We start from the raw sequence: 23045 nt of genomic DNA, 5'->3' as shown, positions 1-23045 counted from the left end.
CATGGCACAAGATTTGATGATGAAAAACTCAGCTCCTTGCCCCCTTTTCCTTTAAAAAAAGATATTTTTAGCTTCTATGGAGACAAGATCTTTTTCTTAACAGAACTCCCCCCCCAAAAAAAACCTAGAAAATGGGATTAAGAAAGGGATAGCGAATCTGCAGCCACCCAGATGTTGTTCTATTACAACTCCTATCACCCTTGACCACTGGGGCTGATGGGATCTGTAGTCTACAGTCATCTGTAGGGCCACAGGTTCCCACAGCAGCTTTAAGCTGAGTACAATGTGGCAGGGATGGGGAGAAGATATATACAGTTCCATCATGCTTACAAGCTTTTGCACACTGATGGTGTGTTAAACTGGCCCATAGTCCATGAGTGCCCAATATTTATGCTGATTTATATGAAGTTCTTGGATACATGGATAGACAAACAGAGCCAAGACATTCTGGCAAGCTTCGCCAATGAGCTAGAATGTGAACCTGAGGTCACCACATTCAGACCCAATACTACATCCGTCCCACCACACTAGCTCTTAGGGGGCAGTAAGAAGACCCCTGATGGTACATGGTGGGCTTGAGCTATATTCTGGATAAGGGATGGGGAACATTTCAATCCACATTACCTTCGGGGCAGCTTTCCAGGGATCACTAGTCGTGGGTGGGGGACAGAAACAAAAGCAGCAAATGCGAATTTTACCTTTGTACAGGAGGATAGTTCCTACACACATTCGTACACCCCTGCCCTATCCTTCATCCCAGTAAGCAGGAGGCATAATCAGAGTCCAAGGACACATTCCAGCCAGGCAAAACTCGAAAAACACTCAGCTGTGCAATGCAAGGCTATCGAGGGATGTGGCCAGAGGGCCAAACTGAGGGGATTGGAGGACTCCGTTTGGCCCCCAGAACCTGCTCTGGGTAATGTCCGAATGGGCATCAGATGAACACTGGCCACACTTCACAAAGCAGAGTAAGATTACTGGAAGTCACCTTTTGTGACGTTGACCTCGCGGATACTATAACCCTCTCGCAGCCGGACAGAGATGATACTGATCAGATCAGCATGTACTTCCTTCTCCGTATGCTTCTTCCGCCTCATAGCCAAGGCAGGGTTGCTGCTTGCGGAAACAAGGTGTTCATTGAACAGCCTGTGCTGGGACACTGCAACGACAGTAGACAATTATGCCAGTTATTCCCACCCTTAACATAAGGTCCCAAGGCACTTTGCAAGGGCCTCCAGCAGCTACTAGGAAGAGTCAACCACACAACTGAAATGCTAAGGCTAGAAGTCTAGGATGGAGACAAACTGTACTTGGTAGGATGCTTAAAATAACATGCTTAGAATTGACCACACTTTTCTACTTTAAAAGGAGCAGAATGGAGAAGCCCTGAACTACTGCTGTAATGCAGACCTCTTCAGCATCAGCTGAACCTTAGAATATTTAGTGGAGGGCCTGCCAACAACTTGGTCACCAACAGATTGTCATCTAATAATTTATCAGAAGTGGGTGTTCCCTGTGACAGCACTGACCCACTGGATTTCCCTCCCAGTATGGCAGACACCACATTTGATGAGCTTCAAATGAAGATACATCTGTTCTGACAAGCTTTCCTCAACCCTCAAGATGCTTTTAAAAGTGTGCTGCTACATTTCTGCTTTACTAAGATTTCACTATATTACAGTGGTACCTCAGGTTACATACGCTTCAGGTTACATACGCTTCAGGTTACAGACTCCGCTAACCCAGAAATCGTGCTCCGGTGGCGCAGCAGCAGCGGGAGGCCCCATTAGCTAAAGCGGTGCTTCAGGTTAAGAGCAGTTTCAGGTTAAGTATGGACTGCTGGAACGAATTAAGTACTTAACCTGAGGTACCACTGTATATGGTGCTGTTGCATTTCAGATATGATACGGCTATGGTTTATACATACACACACGCACACACACACACACACACAAATTAATATATTAAATATTAAGTGGTATATAAATGTATGAAACTGCAAAAAGGTCTATGAAACAAAACCGTGCTGTTTTGTTTGATTTTGTTTGGTTCTAGGCCAACTGTTTTTTAAAAATGAGGCAAAGAATAGCTGAGAGCTTCCACAGTCCTGCTTATTCATCCTTCAATCTCATGCAACATCCATCACACCCACTATCTTGCAAAGGTGGCCTACTATGCCTTCACACATCTCAAACATGTTCAAGTTTCTTGGGCCTTTTGCACTAGTGAAGACAGGGTGGGTAAGATGGGGAGTATTTCTGAATTCCATGCAGAATAAGCTCACCACAGTAATACTCAGGGTTCAGTGATTCCCCGCTACGCAGAAAGGAGTACAGCAGAAAAGCTTTGTGGTAGACATTCAGGTCCAAACTAGAAGGCTCCACCTCAGGACACGTGGAGAGGTATGTACCAAACGTTGCCATGGCAATGAACTTCATGAGCTCCACATTGGGAACGTGACCAAAACTGCAATCGTAAGAGTAGACTCCACCCACCTGGGGAAAGAAAATCACATGACGCTTTCCCCTTGAAACAGCTCCTGCCACCTATATTGTAATGAACTCAATTTCAACCCATCCTGCCGAAGTGTATGTCAAAGTGCTGGGTGCACAATGCAAAAAATAAAAATAAAATTCTACAGCTTCAACCCATGCAATTATTTCACTTTGTGCTCCAGAAATGAAGACAACAGCACCTTCCTGTTTGCAACACACAAAGCAATTTTCTCATCAAGCCCATTTCACATTAGTCTACATATACACAATCATCCTGTCTCCCAAATTACAGGAAGAGGATTGGCTTTATATGTGATAATGGGCATTGCAACTCCTAGCTCCTTCTGTATGTATTTCTTCTTGCTTTTAGACGAAGGCCTGAAAAGTAAGGTACTATAGGCCCCTGCTTAGTGGATACCTTGGAGCAATGATCCAGGGAGTTGGGCATGAGAATAAAATTTTAAATGTCTAGCACAGCGGGTAGTGCTGTGGTCTAAACCACAGCCTCCTGGGCTTGCTGATCAGAAGGTCGGTGGTTCGAATCCCCATGACGGGGTGAGCTCCCATTGCTCGATCCCAGCTCCTGCCAGCCTAGCTGTTCAAAAGCATGCCAAAAAAGTTAAAGTAGATAAATAGGTACCACTCCGGCGGGAAGGTAAGCGGTGTTTCTGTGCGCTGCTCTGATTTCGGTGTTCTGTTACACCAGAAGCGGCTCAGTCATGCTGGCCACTTGACCCGGAAAAGCTGTCTGCAGACAAAAGCCGGCTCCTTTGGCCAGTAAAGCAAGATGAGTGCCGTAACCCCAGAGTCGTCTGCGACTAGACTTAACTGTCAGGGGTCCTTTACCTTTACCTTTTAGCAGTTCACTAATTCACCTAGAACAGGGTGCAGGCTGCTGTTTTAAACGGTTAGGAATTTATTTAGTGGGCTGCTTAAAATATGAACTACTTTAGGGAGGATAGTTGCTGACACCTGTCACATCTGAGTAGTTGGGTTTGATTTTTTTTTTAAAAAAGCAGCTTTGGTATTTAAAACCGAAGGCGGCATTACCTCGGTAATAGGCAATGCAAATTCAAATTTCTAAACTTCACTGATTGTTCAAGACAATGTTCTCAAGAAGAAAGGAGAAAGGAGTATAGATGAACTCACTCATTCTTCAACAGTACATAGGCTGAACAATGTTGGGATTCGCAGGATACTGAGTAAGTCTGCAGGCTTCAACAGGCTGATGCAATACTCTGTGAAGTGCTGGGTCAGAGTGACTCAGCAAGAATGTGATTGGCTATCACCTGTTTTAAAAGGAAAGCCTGTTCAACAGTTGGTGTGGTGGTTGTGCTGTGGTGGAGAGTATTCGCTTGCCTTAAGGAGCAGGCACTCTGTATGGACTGTTTTTGTAAATACCAGTATATAGCTCACATTAAAAAGACTGCACTGGGAAAAACCTGGGACTCTGAGCGTTTCTGCTAAAAGCGCCGCGAGGAATTCGCGACAAACAATTGGTGCCAAGACTGGCTGGTGTGGAGGAGCTGTGCTGTGCCACTGCCCTTCCAAGACTAGTGTTACTGCCACTTACTTGGGACATGGCAGCGTCAAGGTGGCAGTGAGGTTGAAGCTTCATGGACACACCTGCAAAGTTATCTGGGGTGTCTGTGCAGGTCTAAACCTTGATGCAACCCTGCACTAGTAGTAAGCAACATCTACATAGCTGTCAGGTCACTGCCCCATCCATTCTTAATTCCCCCCCCCCCCCCGCTGTAAGCAAACAGAAATCCCTCTGCTCAGTGCTCCCCCCCCGGGGGTACTCAAGTGTACGCAGGCCCAGCGCCTCTTTTTTTCCTTGCTAAAAAGTGTGGCACTTACTGTAACAACTTCACACTGATTACCGGCACCTATTTTTCTGGGAGGGGGGAGCATCTCCCCATGTTCTACCATATATTGGGTAAAATTAACAGCATATTAAAAAATCAAGAGTTGACAAAAAAACTGTTTTCTTACTTAGGCTTTTCTTTTCAGTAGCTAGGTGTGCAATCCTATACATGCCTGCTCAAAAGCAAGACCGATATACAGTATTTCAAATGGGATCTACTTGCAGGCCAGTGCAGGGCTGCAACTGGGACTTAATCCTAGGTAAGGATTATAGAATTTCAGCCTCAGCTATCACACAATTGTGTGCCACAAAAATCCATCTGGAATAAGTGTTTCTGCCAGATTCCTAGGCAGCATTACTAGAAGTCCCAGTTCACCTCCTAGCAGGCATTGGGAAAGCAGGTAAATCAAGAAATGCAAGAGGAAACTGTTGCCAAGAGTTATGTGGCAAAGGTAGAGATTTCTGGAATGCTGGGCACCACAGGCAACAGCCTTGTTTTCCCCTGAAGGCTGGCTGGGTCAGCTCTGATCCCAGTGCATGCACAGTAAAGAACTAATGTGCCTGTCACCAGCACACTTCCACAGTACCTGAACAAAGGAACAAGCCACAGTCCCACTGCGCAGTTGGTTGAGCAGAGTCTCACAGACTGCTACATCTGGGACACTGGTGACACCATCTGTGATCACGATAATCCCTGCAAACAAACAAATATTAGCAGTAGATGGGAGAGGGCAGGCATTCTAAAAGGAATCTAAGAGTTAAATCCCAAGGGAGACATGCAATTGATGGATAGGGGTTAGAGAATGGCTACTTTAATTCTAGAGGAGGCATGCAGTAGCTTCCTCAGATTCACAAGAGGATTTATTCTGTGTGTGTGTGTGTGTGTGTGTGTGTGTGTGTAATCATTCCAAAAAAGACCCACAAAATGCATATGTGTCAATTCTGAAAAAAGAAAGGAAAAGTTCTACCTTTCCCCAGGTAGACTGAAAGCTGTAAGAAAAGTTTTGCTACGTTGTTCAGATAGCACCTAGGGAGCAGCCCGAGGCAAGACGATCAAGCGGTAAAGTCCGCTGTAGTGGGAACAACCTTGACTTTCAGAGAAAGAAAGGCCAAGACTCAAAACCTCTTGATTTGTTAGCCCTCGAAAAGTGGATCACCTTTTCAGTCTTGTATACTCTTGGGCAGAGCCAGGCTAAGGCTCCTCTCAGCTCCCTTGGGTCATTCACATGTAACGGATGGCTTTGAAACTTCCGCAACCCCCCTCCCATGCTTTCCCTAGCAATCCCACTTTCAGGAAGACCTTTAAACTAACCTGCACTGGAGTTGGATGGCAGCAGCTGAAGTGCTAGAATCCCCTGCCGAATCATAGTGACAAGTCCGACGTCAGCAGTGACCATAGAGACGCCCAGTTTCCTCCCGGAGGATTCCTGGGGGTCACAAAGATGTTCCTGGTTAAGGGAGGACAGGTCCACCTGCAACAAGACACGTTCTTATGAGCTAAAACTGTGAGCCTTCCCTTCGCTCACCTGCAAGTGCCCAAAGGCCTCTCCTCCAAGTAAAGCCCATTTTTCCCTGCTCTCCCAGGCTCAACAAGTGCATCTTGCACATCTGGTAGACTCCAAAATCAGGTTTATAAAGTGAATGGGGAAAAAATTTCAGGACCACCTTTGCTTAGAATCGTATGACGTGACATTCCCTGGTGTTCTAATCCACAGTCCCCAAAACAGAGGGGAGTTTGGTCTATACCAAAGTGTGCCTGAGGTAGTTGTAGGGAGAAGCAAGTTTTTAATCAAATCAATCAAGTCTCCCTTCACAGAGGGATTGTTTTGAGCAACCTCTGACAGCCCCAACCTGTATTGTTAGTATCCACAGTTACTTTCAGGTTTTTTATTGCAAGATTTCTGCAGGGAAACAATAGCATCAGCAAAAACCTGAAAACCCATCCCAGCACACATGACAGCCCTCAGACAGACACACAAGCTTTTTCATTTGGGAAATCATAGAGTCATCTACTTTTGCCAGTTGCTGATGTCAGCACATGCTTCCAACAATTTCAGGCACAGCCTCTGCCTGAGGCCAACAACCCCACATCCCATCCTACTAAGTTTCAGTTATGTTGATCCTGTGCTTAGAAAGAGCTAACTCTGCTTTCAAAGCAATTGCTCCAGAAGCCACAGGGGAAGCTACCTCTCTATACAACAACTTGTAAGCCAGCTCCAAAAATGAGGGTGGACAGAGGTGTTGCATCTGTCTGTAGCACAGTATAATGAAAGGACAGTTAAGTCATGTGCTCGTGTAAAGGATTCAAGGTACCTTTAATAATAATAAAAACATTTGCGGTTGCTCTCAGGATCTTATCAAAAATCCCTTCTTGCTTCTTAATTCCTCTTCACAAACATGCAGCTAAATCATTTGTTTCAGGTGCAGTGGTGTGCCTGCCAAACAAAACTCTTCTCCAAACAGGCTCATTCTAATTCTCAACAGGAGCTTGAAGAACTTTCCTATTCTCCAGCCAACAATTTGATCTCACAGTAATCTAGCCAGCATTTCTATGGAGCATCTCTGATGAGCATGTGTCTCGCTCCTAACAGGAAGCAATTTTTGCTGCAATGACATTCAATTATGTAAAATATAATGCCTAAGGGAACGTGAGGGCGACACCACCACTTGCCCAGGCATCTCCAAACGTTATACTTATACAGGGCAGGGCAGTCATTTGGTTGGTTATGGGGATGCAATAATCACCTACAGGTGACCAAGCAGGGAAACAGTTGTAAACTGGAAGAGAGAAAAGCTGCTAGTAAATACAATAAACAAATAAGTACCGTACTTTTCCGTGTATAAGTCTAGGGTGTTTTTTTTACTCAAAAATAATGTTTAAAAACAGGGCTCGTCTTATACACGGGCAGTGCATTGTGGGGCCGGGTGATTGGTTGCAGCCCCCAAAATATACATGGAAAAATATGGTAATACCTATCTGCAAGGCTGCACAAGAATCCTACACAAAGGCCATTTCCCTTAAAAAAAGAACAGAAGAAGAAACAACCCACTCTCTCTATGGAAATAACTGGTTCAGGTCTGGTTCATCATTTATGCAAGTCCCAGCCAGCACAGCCAATGGGATACATCCAGAGTGTACCATGCTGGCAACTCTTGGGATGGGTGGCTTCATAGACTGGATGAGCAAATAATACAAAAACTCCCACTCATTCAAAGCAGCAGAAAGTAGTATTCTCACCTGAGTTTTGGGCTCATACTGCTGCTGGAGCATCTCAGCCACTTTGTTTTCAAAGGTGCACAGCCGTGTATAAACCTGCTGCAGGAAGGTCTCTGTTTTGGTCTCATCCAGCAGACAACCCTGGAATAGTACCTGGGCCAGAGACAATGGAAATCCTTATTTGTTCCAAATAAAGTACTCTGCTGCATAGTGAGGCAAGTGGTACACCATCAAAATCTCAGAAAATCTGAACAGTGGATTGCAACAATTCACCAGCAAGCAATTGTTGTTTTTGTTGTTGCTTTTTAAAAAAGGTGAAATTCTACAAATGATGTTTTGAGCCAGAAATTCACAAAATTTTAAGGAGATAAAGGCATCCTACAAAATCTGCTGTAGCATATAGGCAAATTTCAACTAGGTTTCCCAGGACAAATCAGTAAATTATATCTCCTGGAGTTAATTTCCGGCTCAAAATGCATCGAGATATACGACATTGTATATTATGCTAGCAAATCGGTTTTCAAGAATTGTTCCTTTAAATATAACACTGCAGTTGGGACCTGCCATGAAACGTTGCGGAGTGGAATGTTCTTGTTCAGTGTTCCAGCAAGCCAATCACGCTGTATTCCAGGATACTCTTTTTAATTCCCCCTGCTACCTATTTTCCGTATTCCACATCCCCAACCCAGTCAATCCACATTCCCTAAGCATATTGATTCCTCAGGCTGCTTGAGAGGTCTGCCTTGTTGGGGGGGGGGGTCTTCTGAAAGATTTTTTTGGGGGGGGGTACTTCTGCAAGTATTGAGTTTTCCTCAAATCTGCTTGTGTGTGGATGCTGCTGCTGCTGCTGCTGCTTTAGATACACAAGCAAGGGCACTCATGCCTGAACACAGGAGAAAGGCAGAACGATGAAGATGTATATTTTTGCGCCTCTCTTCCCTCTCTTAAAATAGCCATGGGAGTCAACCTGATGTCTGAACTTGAAATGCACGGCTATGTCCTGAAAATGAACGCCAATTTTCATTCAAATATCCCAGTCTTCAAGCAAGCCATTGTGTTACAACTTCTCTCCTCTGGCTGGCTACCTGCCTTAGAAATTGGGTTCATCATGTTTCAGAATTTCAAAATAGCATGTACATTTTACAACCTAATTTTCCCAAGGTTCGTTTTGGTGTTTCAACATTCAGCAGAGTTACCAGGTGACAGATATGGGAAATGAAACCGAAGACTTTCCTTTGCTCGTTGAAGACTTCCACATTTTTGCAGTTTCTCACTTTTGCTACTTTGCACCATGCCAGGAACCTACCGTATTTTTCGCCCTATAGGATGCACTTTCCCCCTCCAAAAATGAAGGGGAGATGTGTGTGCATCCTATGGGCCGAATGCAGGCTTTCGCTGAAGCCTGGAGAGCCCCAGCACCAGCCCCACAAGGTCGGGGGACAGAGGGAGGCGGAACGCCGCCATCCCGCTGTCTCCCGAAGTGGTTTGGAGGCTGACGGCGGGGAGACCCCACCGCCAGCCCCGCAAGCTCCGGGGACAGTGGGGAGGCGCAGCGTCCTATGGGCCGCTGCGTCCTATGGGGCGAAAAATACGGTACATTCTGTGCCAGCTGAATTAAGCACTAGGTATGTTAACAACCTCAAGGCATCTTTTAAAAGAACACTATTATTCTACCCCTAAAGCACTGCATGACTAAGTTAGAAGATGTGCCAGAAATAATATAACCCAGGAATCCAAGCCAGCTATCAGAGTCTCACCTCCACTATCGCCTGCCGCCTTATTCTCTTCTATAGACAAGAGAAGTGGAAAATCATGGGCAGAGAACTATCACAGTAGTCTGGGTAGCCTATTCTTTGATTCACAGACAGTCTGAGAAGTTGGCAAGACCAGTGCACCATGCTGGGATCACTCCCTCTTTGACCCTTACTCTTGTTTCGTGACACGAGTTTAAAAATCAAACCGCCTGACTTTGGGTTGCAACAAGGCAGGAACTGGTAAGAACTGGCTATACTGTACGCACAGAGGTTACCAGTACTTCAAGTTTCCTGATAAACCAGGCATTAACATCAAATATATCACATGGGCATTCTGGGATGTTTTTACCTTTTAACTTCTTGAACCTTGCCCTTTTTTTTAGAAGGTTGAGAGAAACCCCTCCTTGCTCTTCTTTATTCCCCAACATCACAAAACCCCTCCCCCTCTTCTATACAAACCTACAAGACCCAAAATCCTAGAACAAAGGCAAATATTGGCCCATTACAGTAACACCCGTTTCTCCAAACTACTGGATGCTCTGCATCTCATTGCAGCACTTGATGAAACAGTTTAGGTAAAGGATTCCGTTGTCTTCTTGTGCTTCTTGGAGCAGGGATTGCGATCCCACCAAAACAGCTGAGTATTATCCTAATATGTTACTCTTTCCCCTTCCAGGTTTGCTTTTTTTGTTGTCAGCACCTCAATTGGTGATATTCACCAGGGTGTCTTTCTTTCCAGGAGGTTTTTATTCCGATCCCATACTTCATATAAAGATTTCCTAATCACATGGTTTAGAAAACCTTTATGTACCTTTACTTTGTTGTACCATAGGTACGAATGCCAACCATATCTATTATCATGGCCCTCTAAATCTAATAGGTCGGTGTTTTCTAAGGTCAGCCAGTCTTTTAACCATACCAAGCACGAAGCTTCATAATATAAAGTCAGTTCTGGTAAATCAAAACCTCCTCTCTCTTTCTTATCGACTAGTATCTTCATTTTTATCCTTGGCCTTTTCCCCTGCCAGACAAACTTCGCTAAGTTTTTTTGCCAATCCTTAAACTGTCTTATCCCTTTTACCACTGGTATTGCTTGAAATAAAAATAACAGTCTAGGTAATATATTCATTTTTATCACAGAGATTCTGCCTAATAATGACAATTTTAGTCTACTCCATATATCCATATCTTTCTTAATTTCTTTCCATACCACCTCATAGTTGTCCTTGTACAGGTTTATATTTTTTGTTGTCATCCAAATTCCTAAATATTTTATTTTTTTAGCTATCGCGATTCCTGAGTCTACTTGTAATTCTTCCATCTCTTCTTTCTTCAAATTTTTTGCTAGCATTTTCATCTTGTTTTTGTTAAGTTTAAACCCTGATACCTTCCCAAACTCTTCCATTCTTTTTATTGCTTCTTTCACACTTTGTCTTGGTTCTTCCAACGTTAAAACTAGATCATCTGTGAAGGCTCTTAACTTAAATTATTTTCGTCCCACCTTAATGCCTGTGACTTCTGATGATTCTCTTAGCTTCTTATTCAAGACCTCTAGGACTGTAATAAATAGCAAGGGAGACAAAGGGCATCCCTGCCTAGTACCTTTAGTTATCTCAAAGTTATCTGATATGTTGTTATTAATTATTAACTTTGCTTTTTGATCCGAATAAATCGTGCCAATACCTCTCAAAAAATTTTCACCAACTCCTAGTACTTTTAAGTTTTCTTTCATGAAATGCCAGGAAACATTATCGAACGCTTTTTCCGCGTCTATGAACAATAATACTGCATACTGCCTGTTTCTCATTTCTGACTTCAAGATATTCAATTATATTTATCAGGTTTCTTACATTATCCCTTAGTTGCCTCCCCGGCAGAAAGCCTGTTTGGTCCTTGTGTATCACCTTATTTAACACCATTTTTAGTCTATTCGCTAGTATATCCGCAAATAGCTTATAGTCGTTATTCAATAACGAAATTGGTCTGAAATTTTTTACATCTAATATATCCCCCTCTTTCTTCGGGATCAGTATAATATGAGCTTCTTTCCAGAAGTAACTAACGCCTTATTTCGGTGGGGAGGGGTGTTATGTACTGAAGTTCTTACCCTGGGCCAGCAGGGGGATGCTGTAGATAGTTATGCAAATGAAGGATCGAAAGTGACGTTCAGTGATTGGATAGTTTTAGAAAATGGCAACAGTTACATTGTTCTAGAGCTCTATGTAAGCAGGCTGACTGAGCTCCTCAGTTAGTTCTGTTCCACCTTACAAATAAAGAGCTGCTTTGGAAGAATCGCTGTGTCTGATATGTTCGCCCACAGCTTAACAGCGGCTAACAACAATAAAATAGTACAACAGTACAACACAACACTCTAAAATCATTCATTATAAAATTAATTCAAAACAAACCACTGGCAACCATTGGGCCAGAGCTCCGCAAAGATTGCCGAAGGAGGGAGTCAGGCTGTGCCCTGGCCAAAGGCCTGGTGGAACAGCTCTGTCTTGCAGGCCCTGCGGAAAGATGTCAAGTCCCACAGGGCCCTAGTCTCTTGTGACAGAGTGTTCCACCAGAACGGAGCCACAGCCAAAAAAGCCCTGGCTCTGGTTGAGGCCAGCCTAACCTCTCTGTGGCCTGGGACCTTCAAGATGTTTTTATTTGAAGACCGTAAGTTTCTCTGTGGGACATACCAGGAGAGGCGGTCCCGTAGGTACGAGGGTCCTAGGCCGTATAGGGCTTTAAAGGTTAAAACCAGCACCTTAAACCTGATCCTGTACTCCACCGGGAGCCAGTGCAGCTGGTATAGCACCGGGTGAATGTGATCTCGCAGCGAGGACCCCGTAAGGAGTCTCGCTGCAGCATTCTGCATTCCAAAGAAAACTATCTTTGGAAAGATTTTTCCTCCAAAAGAATTTTATTTTTAAAATCTGATTTAAAAAATAAATAAATCCGATTAAAATTTTTAAAAATCTGATATATATATATATATATATTTATTATTTCCACCCTGCTCCCAACCTAGTGTACTTCTGGAACTAGAATTGGGCTAGGAAAAAATGACACAAAGTGGTGGTGTGGTAAAGCAGAGGGAGGGGTTCACTCCATGCTCTTTTTCATTTAAAATAGCAACCTCCTCCCATTCTGTTTCATAGGTTTCATGGATGGCTGACCTGTTGTAGCTAGTTTCCCATTTGTTTTCTAACAGAGAATGCTGGTTTGCTGCAGAATTGGTGCTCCCATGGATTCATGGGGTTGTTGAAAGAACAGTGGAGCACTAAGTCTGTAATGTGAGTGGTTCTTGTTCACTCTTTCCTGGCACAGAAGGAAAACACTGGGGGGAAATCCTCCAATCTAATGGCAGTCAGGAAAGGGGGGCAAAGGAATTAAGTCTTTATTGGTCTTATCTTTTGATTATTATTGTGGAATATAAATTTTATACTGTGAACTACTTTGGACACCGCAGTGGAAAAAATGGCACATGCGTTTTGTATGTAAATAAATGAGGAAGCCAAATAAATTATCAGGCACCATGCAAAAGAAAAATCACTGAACGGGATGAAGAAGTAGCTCTATTACTAAAAAGAAAAGTCATTAATATTGGCTTGCTATTCTGGCATTCTGCAAACACAGGACTATGCATATACTCACAGAACAGCTTTTGACACCTACGCGACAAAAAAACTGCAGCACCCCAACATTTTATTTGCTGTCACTGTCTGCCTTAGGCTCCTAAAATTAGCAACAAGTATACATACAACCTGATACATAAATCAAACAAATCAAGGAAACAAGTGAAAGTAAATATATATCCTAAATCATACACAGCTATCCTGGTAGCTAGAGGGCGAAGCAGGAAGAGCAAACACACAAACACCATTAATCATGAATATACGAGTAAGAAACTGTTGATAATAATTTCCAAGTAATAAATGTGTGAATACTAACAATTTACTAAATGCTGTGGATGTGGACAAAAATGCTGTTCATAATAACTGAACCACTTACAATTGCCACCCAGCTCTAGTAAGAGCAGCCAGGAGTAGGAGAGGCAAAGTCCAACTACACTCGGCACCTCACAATAATCAGAGTTAAGGATATTCAAGCTTTGCGATTGTGCACACAGAAATTCACAAATCAATTGTGTGCACAGAATTTAGCAACTTGAAAATCTCCATATTCGTTTTAAAAGGCAGGTTTCTAATGAAGCTGAAGCACATACATCAAGTAATGTTCGAGAGATAAGACTGCTGATTAATGGATCTCTGTGACCGGGAGTGACAGATGGATAAGTAAATCTTCTGATGAATCTCCACTAGGATACTGTATGTTTGGAATGAAGGGGGGGGGGGTGGAGGAAAAAACTTTTTTTTTCTTTGCACGATGTGATATTAATGACCCTTCACCCCAGATAGAAATAAAATCGCTGCGTTTTTATTAATCACAAGCAGGAATTCAAGAACTGTGTGGGATGGATTATAACAGGAGAGAGGATTGGTGAACAGTGAGAAAGAGGAAAATTTTTATGACGCAGTTAAAAAATGGCGTCTCGCCAAGACAGGCTTGCCGGAGAAAGAAGGACAGGGGGAGGAGAATCAGGATCGTTCGATTGAGAAGGAATGTTGGAACGCAAGCTTGACCTGACAGAGCCTCCTGATTCATTTGATAAGCCTGAGAAAAGTAAAGGACAGACCGAAGATTATTTTTTTTTATGGAAGCGTTGAACAGAGGCTGTCCCTGAGCGATATGATCTTTGAAGAGTACAAAAACCACACAGAGGATGCCTGTTTTCAATCTGCTTGTGAAAATTATCAGAGATTGCAAAGAAAGGAATATACGATAACAACAAGAAGAGAAAGAAAGTAATAAAGGACTATCTGGATTGAACTGGATAGAACTGTCTAATTAAAGCAGTAATATAAGTGATGTTTGGACTTGTTCGGAGTTTTGGACTCGTGCAGAGCTTGATGTATGGGTACCCCCAACAAAATTTTAAATTTGGCTGTATAATTTGGAACTAATGTGATTTGGATAATGTGATGTGATTGGCCTGTTAATAAAAATTTTTTTTTTTAAAAAAAAGGCAGGTTTCCCCCCGACCTTATAGCTGTGAAAAATAAGCTTGAAAATGTGCGGGCCATTCTGGGAGATCTCAGTACGTAAAGGAGAGGCTACAAAGGATTTCTAGTGGTTAGGGGACAACACTCCTGAGTAACTCCTTATGCCCCTTATGACTGGCAGAAGCAGAACAGGTTGCAGTGGTTAGAGTGTTGGACTAGGACCTGGGAGACCAGGGTTCAAATCCCCTCTCAGTGAGGAAGCTCACTGAGTGACCTTGGTCCAGTCACTCTCTTAGCCGAACCTACTTCATTGGGCTGTTGTGAGAATAAAATGGGGAAGTGGGAAACCATGTGTAATACCACCTTTGAGGAAAAGTGGGACAGAAAATGAATAAGAAATAAATTTAAAAGGCTATGCAAAATATGACAAAACATGTGATCCTGTTCAATTTGCAAAGTATATACAGGGTTCATAAAAGCACTGCCAATTTTGACATTTTTTAAAAAAATATGTGCATGGTATAAGATGAAGAGTTAACCAATCTGTAACTCCAGTACCACTGTAATTCAGTATGAATGCACTGCTCAACACAGGTAAAGTTTATCAACAATGGGATTTTTGTCTGTTTGCTGCAGAAATGCACCTTTGTAGAAAGAGCAGCCTTACCCATGCCGTAGGACATAATGTGACATTGAAAACAGATTTTGCAGTGGAATGGGTGTGGGATTAAATGAGAAGACACAGAACTAATCTAATCCTTAGCAAACTAATCTCATTTACAGAACATGATGACTTAATTAAAAAAGAAGACGATGACTTAATAAAAAAAAGGTTTGCCAACAGAAGGACACTTGCTCAGAGCTCCTAATATTCTTCCACCCTAGGGTGTTAATTTATGTCACAGGAGAGTCTGGCTCAAATGTTCAATTGTTTAGACGTGTAATGAAACCTCTCATTATCAGCAGTCTCTCATGTTAACAGCCTCGTGAAACACAAGACATAATACCTACCTGGTGTGTCTGCAGGCCAATGATGGAAGAATATACTTGGATGGTAATGAAGATCTCAGGTTGGTAGATAATGTCCGAGCCTGGGATCCGAAAAGGCTTTAACAACCCCACTAAACACCGGGACAGGGCATAGAACACTTCATCGAAAATTATCTCCCCTGTAGAGTCATCCTGAAGAAGAAAAATGACATAGTATCAAGCTTCTACTGAAGTTGTACCAGAGACAGGAGTTTCCAGCTAACTAACTACCGGCCAGTTGCTAATCTCCCTTTCCTAGGCAAGGTTCTGGAGTGAGTGGTCACAGACCAGATCCAGGCACTTTTGGCAGAAACTGATTTTATGGATCCATTTCAATTGGGGTTTAGGCTTGGTTTTGGCACAAAAACTGACCTCTTTCAAGAGAGAGACAAGGGAAACATGTCCCTGTTAATTGTTCTCGACCTCTCAGCAGCTTTTGATACCATCAACCATGGTATCCTTTTGGAACGACTCTCTGAACTAGGGGTGGGTGGCACCACTTTGCAGTGGTTCTACTTGGATAGTCATTACTTGGGTATTACTTGGGGAATGCTTTTCATCTCCCTGGAACCTTCAACGTGGGGTTCCGCAGGGTTCAATCCTATCCCCCATGTTGTTTAACATCTACATGAAACTGCTAGGTGGGGTTATCTGGAGGTTCTGAGTATACTTGTCAGTAGTATGCTGATGACACTCAGCTATATTTCTCCTTTACACCTGCAGGTGAGGCAGTGGAAGTGCTGAACCAGTGTCTTGTCTTGGTAATGGACTGGATGAGAGCCAACAAACTCAATCCAGATAAGACTGAGGGCACTGTTAGTGGGTGGTTCCCTAGACCAGATGGCTGGGAGGTCACCTGCTCTTGATGTGGTTACACTTGCTCTGAAGGAGCAGGTTCGTAGCTTGGGGTACTCCTGGATCCTTTGCTGTCACTGGAGCCTCAGATGGCCTCAGTAGCCCAGAGTGCCTTCCATCGGCTTTGGATGGTGGCTCAGCTACGCCCCTATCTGGACAGGGATAGCCTAACTACTGTTGTCTATGCTCTGGTAACCTCAAGGTTAGATTACTGCAATGTGTTTTACGTAGGGCTGCCTCTGAAGACGGTTCGGAAACTTCAGCTAGTGCAGAATTCAGCGGCCAGGTTGCTCACCAGAGCAAGATGGTTTGAGCATATCACACTGATCCTGGTCCGACTGCACTGGCTACCAATTAGTTTCTGGGCCCAATTTAAAGTGTTGGTTCTGACCCATATAGCCTTTAACGGCTCTGGACCACAATACCTCAAGGACCAACCCTTTCCATATGAATTTACCGGGATCCTGAGATCATCATCTGAGACTTTCCTTTGTGTGCCTTCTCCTTGAGAGGGTGGCAACACTGTAGAGAGGGCCTTCTCTACAGTGGCTCCCCATCTGTGGAATACTCTCCCCAGGGAAGTTCACCTAGTGCCTTCGTTATACATCTTTAGGTGCCAGGCAAAAATGTTCCTTTTTAGCCAGGCCTTTGGTTGATCTGATTTACATCCTATGCCCTTTTAAAATGTGTGGGGGTTTTTTGGGGGGGCTATTGGGTTGTTGCTTTTATTTTTATTATGTATTTTGTGGTTTTATATCTTGATTTTATTCTGTGAATCGCCCTGAGACCCCCAGGTATAGGGCAGTATATAAATTCAATAAATAATAATAGGAGCATTCCATATGTAATATTCTGGAAACATCTATGAAGTGCTCTCTCTACTAGGAATAAGTCAGGATACCCAGCAGACAAAACTCCTAGGAAAATAGAGCCTGGGAGACTTCTCCAAGACAAAGATATGCTATCGCTGACAAGACGATGAAGAAGCACTTCTAGGGCAAGGATGAGGAAAAAGGATGACAGAAATGCTCAGGGAACACAGGATGAGGAACTAGTACACTTACCACAATCCCCGTAGAAGGGCTCAAATCCAATTCAATCACAAAACGGTACTGGCGCGCAAGGAAAGTGACTTGTGTAGAAGGCACTAGGAGATATGGCCTGGGCTGAACAGGCTCGTCAGGTTGCCAGCTATTTGGAAGGATGCTGAGAATATCCAACTCATTATCTGAATGTACCTTAAAAAAAATGGGGGGGGGGGAATGGAGGCAGGACACAACGAAAGGGTAAAGCTCGGTTATAGATGTATCTTCCTTCCTAGATGCTGTTGCAAACAAAAATTGCCCTTTTCCCTTATGGGGTATCCAAGAGCCCATATAGAGTCCTTACATAGGTTCCCTATTGGTAGGAGAAAATAACAGAGGCCAACCAGAGACTATTGAGAAGCAAAGCAGCTAGTAAGCTTGATCTTTATTGATCTGTTGCAACAGGGTACTCCCCTCACACGCAGGAAAGTAGGAGGACCCAGAAAAATGGTGTGCAAAGGCTTATAAAGACTTTTGAAATTCCCATCCTGTAGATCAAGACCACCCCCAGAAACATCATACATACATCACAGAAGGGGTGTAACCTAAGACCACCCCTCAGATACCTCATACCTACATCACAGAAATTTAAATGTTGTTCATCAGTCCAAAGCTTTCCTACTTTGACTGGCCTAAGAGGTCATCATACAGAAGTAAACTTTACGTGCAGCTTGCTTACCAGTTCAGATTCAGGCACTGCCCAGATCACCTGATGCAAACGACTGAGAAACCAAGCCAGGCGCACGTTGCGTGAAATTCGATAATCCTTTTTCATCAAGAGAAAGACCTGCCCGGCCTCCTCTACCTGCAAGCAACAAAAAAGAACTGTAATCTCACATCTTGATTATTTTGTAAGAAACTCACATGTTGTCTCAAATTGTTCTTTGTCATTATACCGCCGGAACAGGATGGCAAAGATTACATCACTCAACAATTGCTGTAAGATGCTACATGAGCCCAAAGATTAAGATGTACAAAAAATAAAATAAAATGGTATATTTATTTATTAATTATTATTTTCTATTTTATCTATAGAAACATACATCACCCACTCATAAAATATCAAGGCAGTGTACAACAGTACATACAAATACAATAAAATATAAAATAGCATAAAGGTAAAGGTACCCCTGCCCGTACGGGCCAGTCGTGTCCGACTCTAGGGTTGTGCGCCCATCTCACTTAAGAGGCCGGGGGCCAGCGCTGTCTGCAGACACTTCCGGGTCACGTGGCCAGTGTGACAAGCTGCATCTGGCGAGCCAGCGCAGCACACGGAAACGCCGTTTACCTTCCCGCTCGTAAGCGGTCCCTATTTATCTACTTGCACCCGGGGATGCTTTCGAACTGCTAGGTTGGCAGGCGCTGGGACCGAGCAATGGGAGCGCACCCCACTGCGGGGATTCAAACCGCCAACCTGACGATTGGCAAGTCCTAGGCGCTGAGGTTTTACCCACAGCGCCACCCGCGTCCCAAGCAATAAAATAGCATAAAGCAATACAAAATAATCATTATAATGACTGGCAAATCTTGGAGGCAGTGGCATAGCGTGGGCAGCCACAGGGGCAGTTGCTCCGGGTGTAAAACTGTTAGGGGCACAAAAATTCAACACCTGGTGCTGCCTCAATACAGCTACGTGCTTCCATCACTGGGCTCTGTTGAAAACGGCTTCTCCATGCGAACCAGGAATTGATCTCTCATTTTCTTATCTATGTGGCTGTCATCTCCTGGGTGATGCAGACATCCACCCTACCCCTCCATGTGACCCTGGGCACTGGCAATCCATGCTTTGCTTGGGGGTAGTGGATATTAAACAGCTGAATGGGCCTGTCAGCACAAAAAGGTGTTCAAGAGATGTTCCAAAGTTACCAGTAAAGATTCCTGCCAAATCTCTGCAGAAGAGCATTATTACTATTATTAAGAGCATTTGTACTCCTGATCTTCCGCCAAAAGGCTCCCAGAGTGACTTACATACAATCCATTAAAACAAGACTGTCCCTACTTGCAGGCTTACTAACTGGAAAAACCACAACACACTAGGAAAAAGGGGCAGGAAGGAAAGAGGGAAATAAGGTTCCTAGTAAATTAAGAAAGGGAGAGGTTCTTCAGCCCTGCCCTGAATTATTGGCCAACTAAGTTAGTTCTTGGTATGAGCTTTCGTGTGCATGCACACTTCTTCAGATACACTGAAACAGAAGTTTCCAGACCCTTCTATATAGTGAGAAGGTGGGGAGGGGTATTACTCAGAAGGGTGGTGGGAATGCGTGATTGGCAGATAGCTGTGATGAGCCTGTTGACGACTCTTAACGACTGCAATAGGTCTTACAGGAAAAAGCAAGGGGTGAGAAGGTGAAAAATGGATTTGTCATGTATAATGAGATAAGAATCCAAGGTCTTTGTTCAGACCAGGTGTCTCCATGGTTTTAAGTTTGGTGATAAGTTGCAATTCAGCAGCTTCTCTTTCCAGTCTATTTCTGAAATTCCTTTGTAGTAAAACAGCTACTTTGAGATCTTGTATAGAATGTCCTGGGAGATTGAAGTGTTCTCCTACTGGTTTCTCTGTCTTGTGATTCCTGATGAAGCTGCTGAAGAGAAGCTGCTGAATCTGCCCATCACCCATTCCCACCACCCTTCTGAGTAATACCCCTCCCCACCTTCTCACTATATAGAGGGGTCTGGAAACTTCTGTTTCAGTGTATCTGAAGAAGTGTGCATGCACACGAAAGCTCATACCAAGAACTAACTTAGTTGGTCTTTAAGGTGCTACTGGAAGGAATTTTTTTTGTTTTGACTATGGCAGACCAACATGGCTACCTATCTGTAACTGAATTATTGGGACACTCACATGCACAACTTTAAGAGGCAGTGGCTGTTCTGCAACCAGACAAGGGACACTTTATGAGACCTCCTCATGACAGGTGGGAATCACACCAGATTGTGAGGAGAGGAGCAGGAGCAGCCTAGGGTCTATTTTGCTGCTTGGCAAGGAGGCTACCGGAGTCCCCACCCAGAACTGTCCAGTTCCCAAGAGACATAATGTCCCAAAAGGCCCACCCACTCTCCATAGAATGAGACTCATGACTCTGATGCCTGGCTTCTGAGACACAGGGGACAACTAACAGCTGTTCTCTGAATGATCTCAGTGATCAGGCTGGAATATAAGGGTCCAGGTGGTCCTTAAGTTGTCATGGGCTTTGTATTTCATCAAAATAATATTGACACGGGCCCATTTAGCACATGGGCAGCCATTGCAGATGTTTCAGCAGAGGTGTCACATGGAGTCTGCCATCTAGTAGCTGCATTCTGCATTAGCTGAAACTTCTGGACCAAGCAGAAAGTCAGTCCCACACAAAGTGCATTGCAATGCTGAGGTTGCCAATGCATGGACTACAAAAGCCAAGCTAACCTGATTCAGATACGGCTGTATCTAGCATACAAATGAAGCCAGCGAAAGGAAATCCTAACCATAGAAGTCACTTGCACCTCGTATATATAGAGAAATACCCCCATGCTACATACTTGCACCTTCAGAACAGGCAATAAGCAATGTGATGTACCCACAGAGCTTCCATATTTCCAGAATTCAAACTCAGTTTATTGGCCCTCATTCAGTCCACCACTGCACTCATGTACTGGTTCAGTGATTGAAAAGCCACTCCCAATTCAGATGTTATGAAGAAACAGAGCTGTGTGCCATAAGTATACAGTCATACCTTGGTTTTTGAACAGCCTAGTTCTCAATTGTTTTGGCTCCCGGATGATTGAAACCCAGAAGTGACTGTTCCAGTTTTCGAACGTTCTTTTGGAAGCCGAACGTCTGACAGGGCTTCCATGGCAGGAGCTTCCTGAAGCCAATCAGAAGCCATGATTTGGAAGTCAAACGGACTTCCGGAACGGATTCCGTCTGACTTCCAAGGTACAACTGTACTGGTGAAACCATGCTCCAAAACTCTTAATGGCCACTCCATGTATGTGTTAATTAGCAGTGGGACAAAATAGCGCCCTACAGAACCATGTAGCACAACAACCAGGGAGCAATGTCCACTACTATCTGGCAGGAACTGCCACTGTGCAATTTACAATGTGATCCTAGGAGGGTTTAGTTAGTAGTCCCACTGGCAGATTGCTAAAATTAAAGCTTACATTTTCAACAGAATTAGAGAAAGAATAAGACCTGACATTCTTTTATGGAAAATTCCAGTACCATGTGAGAATTCCACATGGACATATATGATAATATTTTCAAGATTTTGTAACTGTAATCAATTGCTTTATTATTTCTCTTTTTCTCAACAGCTGGTTAAGAGTATGTTAAATCACTGGAATTAGTACTGAAGTCTGTGTCGTATGTTCAGTGTACAATGTTGTAAATGATTTATTTCTCTTTAATACTAAAAAAAAAGCTCTAACTACTTCAGTTGAATTTACTCTTAAATTTGTGTGCAAATGCATTATCATCTATTTGGCATGTGGGCCCTTTAAGAGAAACAGCTATGACCCGGAAGGCCTGGAGAGCTGACTCAGGTGTGGCCTGGCTGGAAAAGTTTGTTACTAATCTGTGCAGGCTTTCAGGGCTCTTCAAGAATAAGTTTGCTATGCCATTAACTAACTGAGTTTGTAATGCATTTCTACATAAACTACAGAGGACAAAACACATAGGATTACAGCATGAGAGTTTTTTGGAACTAGAAAGGTTTCATATTTTTACAGCCAACAGGTGATCCAATGAATATATAATATTGTCTACTTTATATTTCTTACATTAATATCAACTTCCCTTGGAATACCTGGTCACTGTTAGAGATAGGAAGAGCAAAAATGGCCAGTTATTCTTATTCAAAAAGCCTGTTTCTCCCTTAATGGCAAATCAAGGCTGTTATCCTTAGACATATGCTCTATTTACCTATTAGGCCTTAATTCTGAGCAAGCATCCATAAGGCTGCTCTGTAGACAAGTGGAGGCGTAGCAAGTCGACTTGAACATTCTACCACATGTGCACTAATAGTACCAAAAAAGTACCAGGGCTGCATGTGGGTAGGTGATGCAGTAACAACAATGGGCATGCAGAGTCCAGCACATCTCCCTACGTCTAAACATTTCCTCTGCCAGAGGCATTTGGCTCTGTTGTTCTCTAAAGGCACCTCTCCGTAGCAAAGGGACTCCCTACTTGTGGCACCCTCGACTGCAAAACTGTTGGGCAAAGTAGGGATGAGCTTTTGATCGAATACACGTGTTCTCATGAAATCTCTTTCAGGTTAGGTGCAATATACAGCAAGACACTTATCCAACACTACTGTACCATGGTGTTTTTTTCCTATGTTACTGGGTTTGTCTTTAAATCATAGGCTGTTTGACGGTTTTGCTTTTGTGACTGCAACGTTAAGTTGCGACTTGTTTCATTCACGGCATGTTTGCAAACTGCCCTGTGGAACGTTTGGTGAAGGGCGGGCTGCAAGCGCAAAACAGATACATAAACACATAGTAAACAAGATCTAGGAGTGGCAGTGAGCCGTTATACGCAATGCAATACGCTCCCTTGCATCCACGCGCTCACTCCACCGACACACATACACAGCGCCCCGAGGCAGGGACTTCCCTTTGCATCCCCGCAAAGCCTCTCGCCCCCTTCGCAGCCCTTGCCTGGGAAGCTCGAGCGTTCTCAAGCAAGCGAGCGAGCGAGCGCGTGCCGCTG

At 43.6% G+C, this 23045-nt stretch overlaps 1 protein-coding gene across 5 annotated transcripts in view; it reads right to left on the bottom strand.

The window, feature by feature from the left end:
• Window positions 1-23045, bottom strand: part of SZT2 (SZT2 subunit of KICSTOR complex) — an 83246-nt gene that overhangs the window by 60035 nt on the left and 166 nt on the right. For 4 of the 5 annotated variants that reach the window (XM_081916173.1, XM_081916177.1, XM_081916175.1 and 1 more), the window contains exons 2-9: window positions 18036-18161; window positions 17336-17509; window positions 15399-15569; window positions 7601-7732; window positions 5675-5834; window positions 4950-5056; window positions 2285-2495; window positions 989-1159 (exon numbers count right to left, since the gene is read on the bottom strand). In XM_081916173.1, coding sequence (XP_081772299.1) covers window positions 989-1159; window positions 2285-2495; window positions 4950-5056; window positions 5675-5834; window positions 7601-7732; window positions 15399-15569; window positions 17336-17509; window positions 18036-18161 — 1252 coding nt within the window. The remainder of the gene's footprint in view (window positions 1-988; window positions 1160-2284; window positions 2496-4949; window positions 5057-5674; window positions 5835-7600; window positions 7733-15398; window positions 15570-17335; window positions 17510-18035; window positions 18162-23045) is intronic. The other variant, XM_081916176.1, reaches the window with a different exon arrangement.

This window comes from Podarcis melisellensis (genome assembly GCF_964234715.1).
Source record: "Podarcis melisellensis genome assembly, chromosome: 6".
NCBI classification, from domain to species: domain Eukaryota; kingdom Metazoa; phylum Chordata; class Lepidosauria; order Squamata; family Lacertidae; genus Podarcis; species Podarcis melisellensis.
Note: the sequence above shows the minus strand (reverse complement) of the source record. Positions and strands in the feature narration are given on the sequence as shown.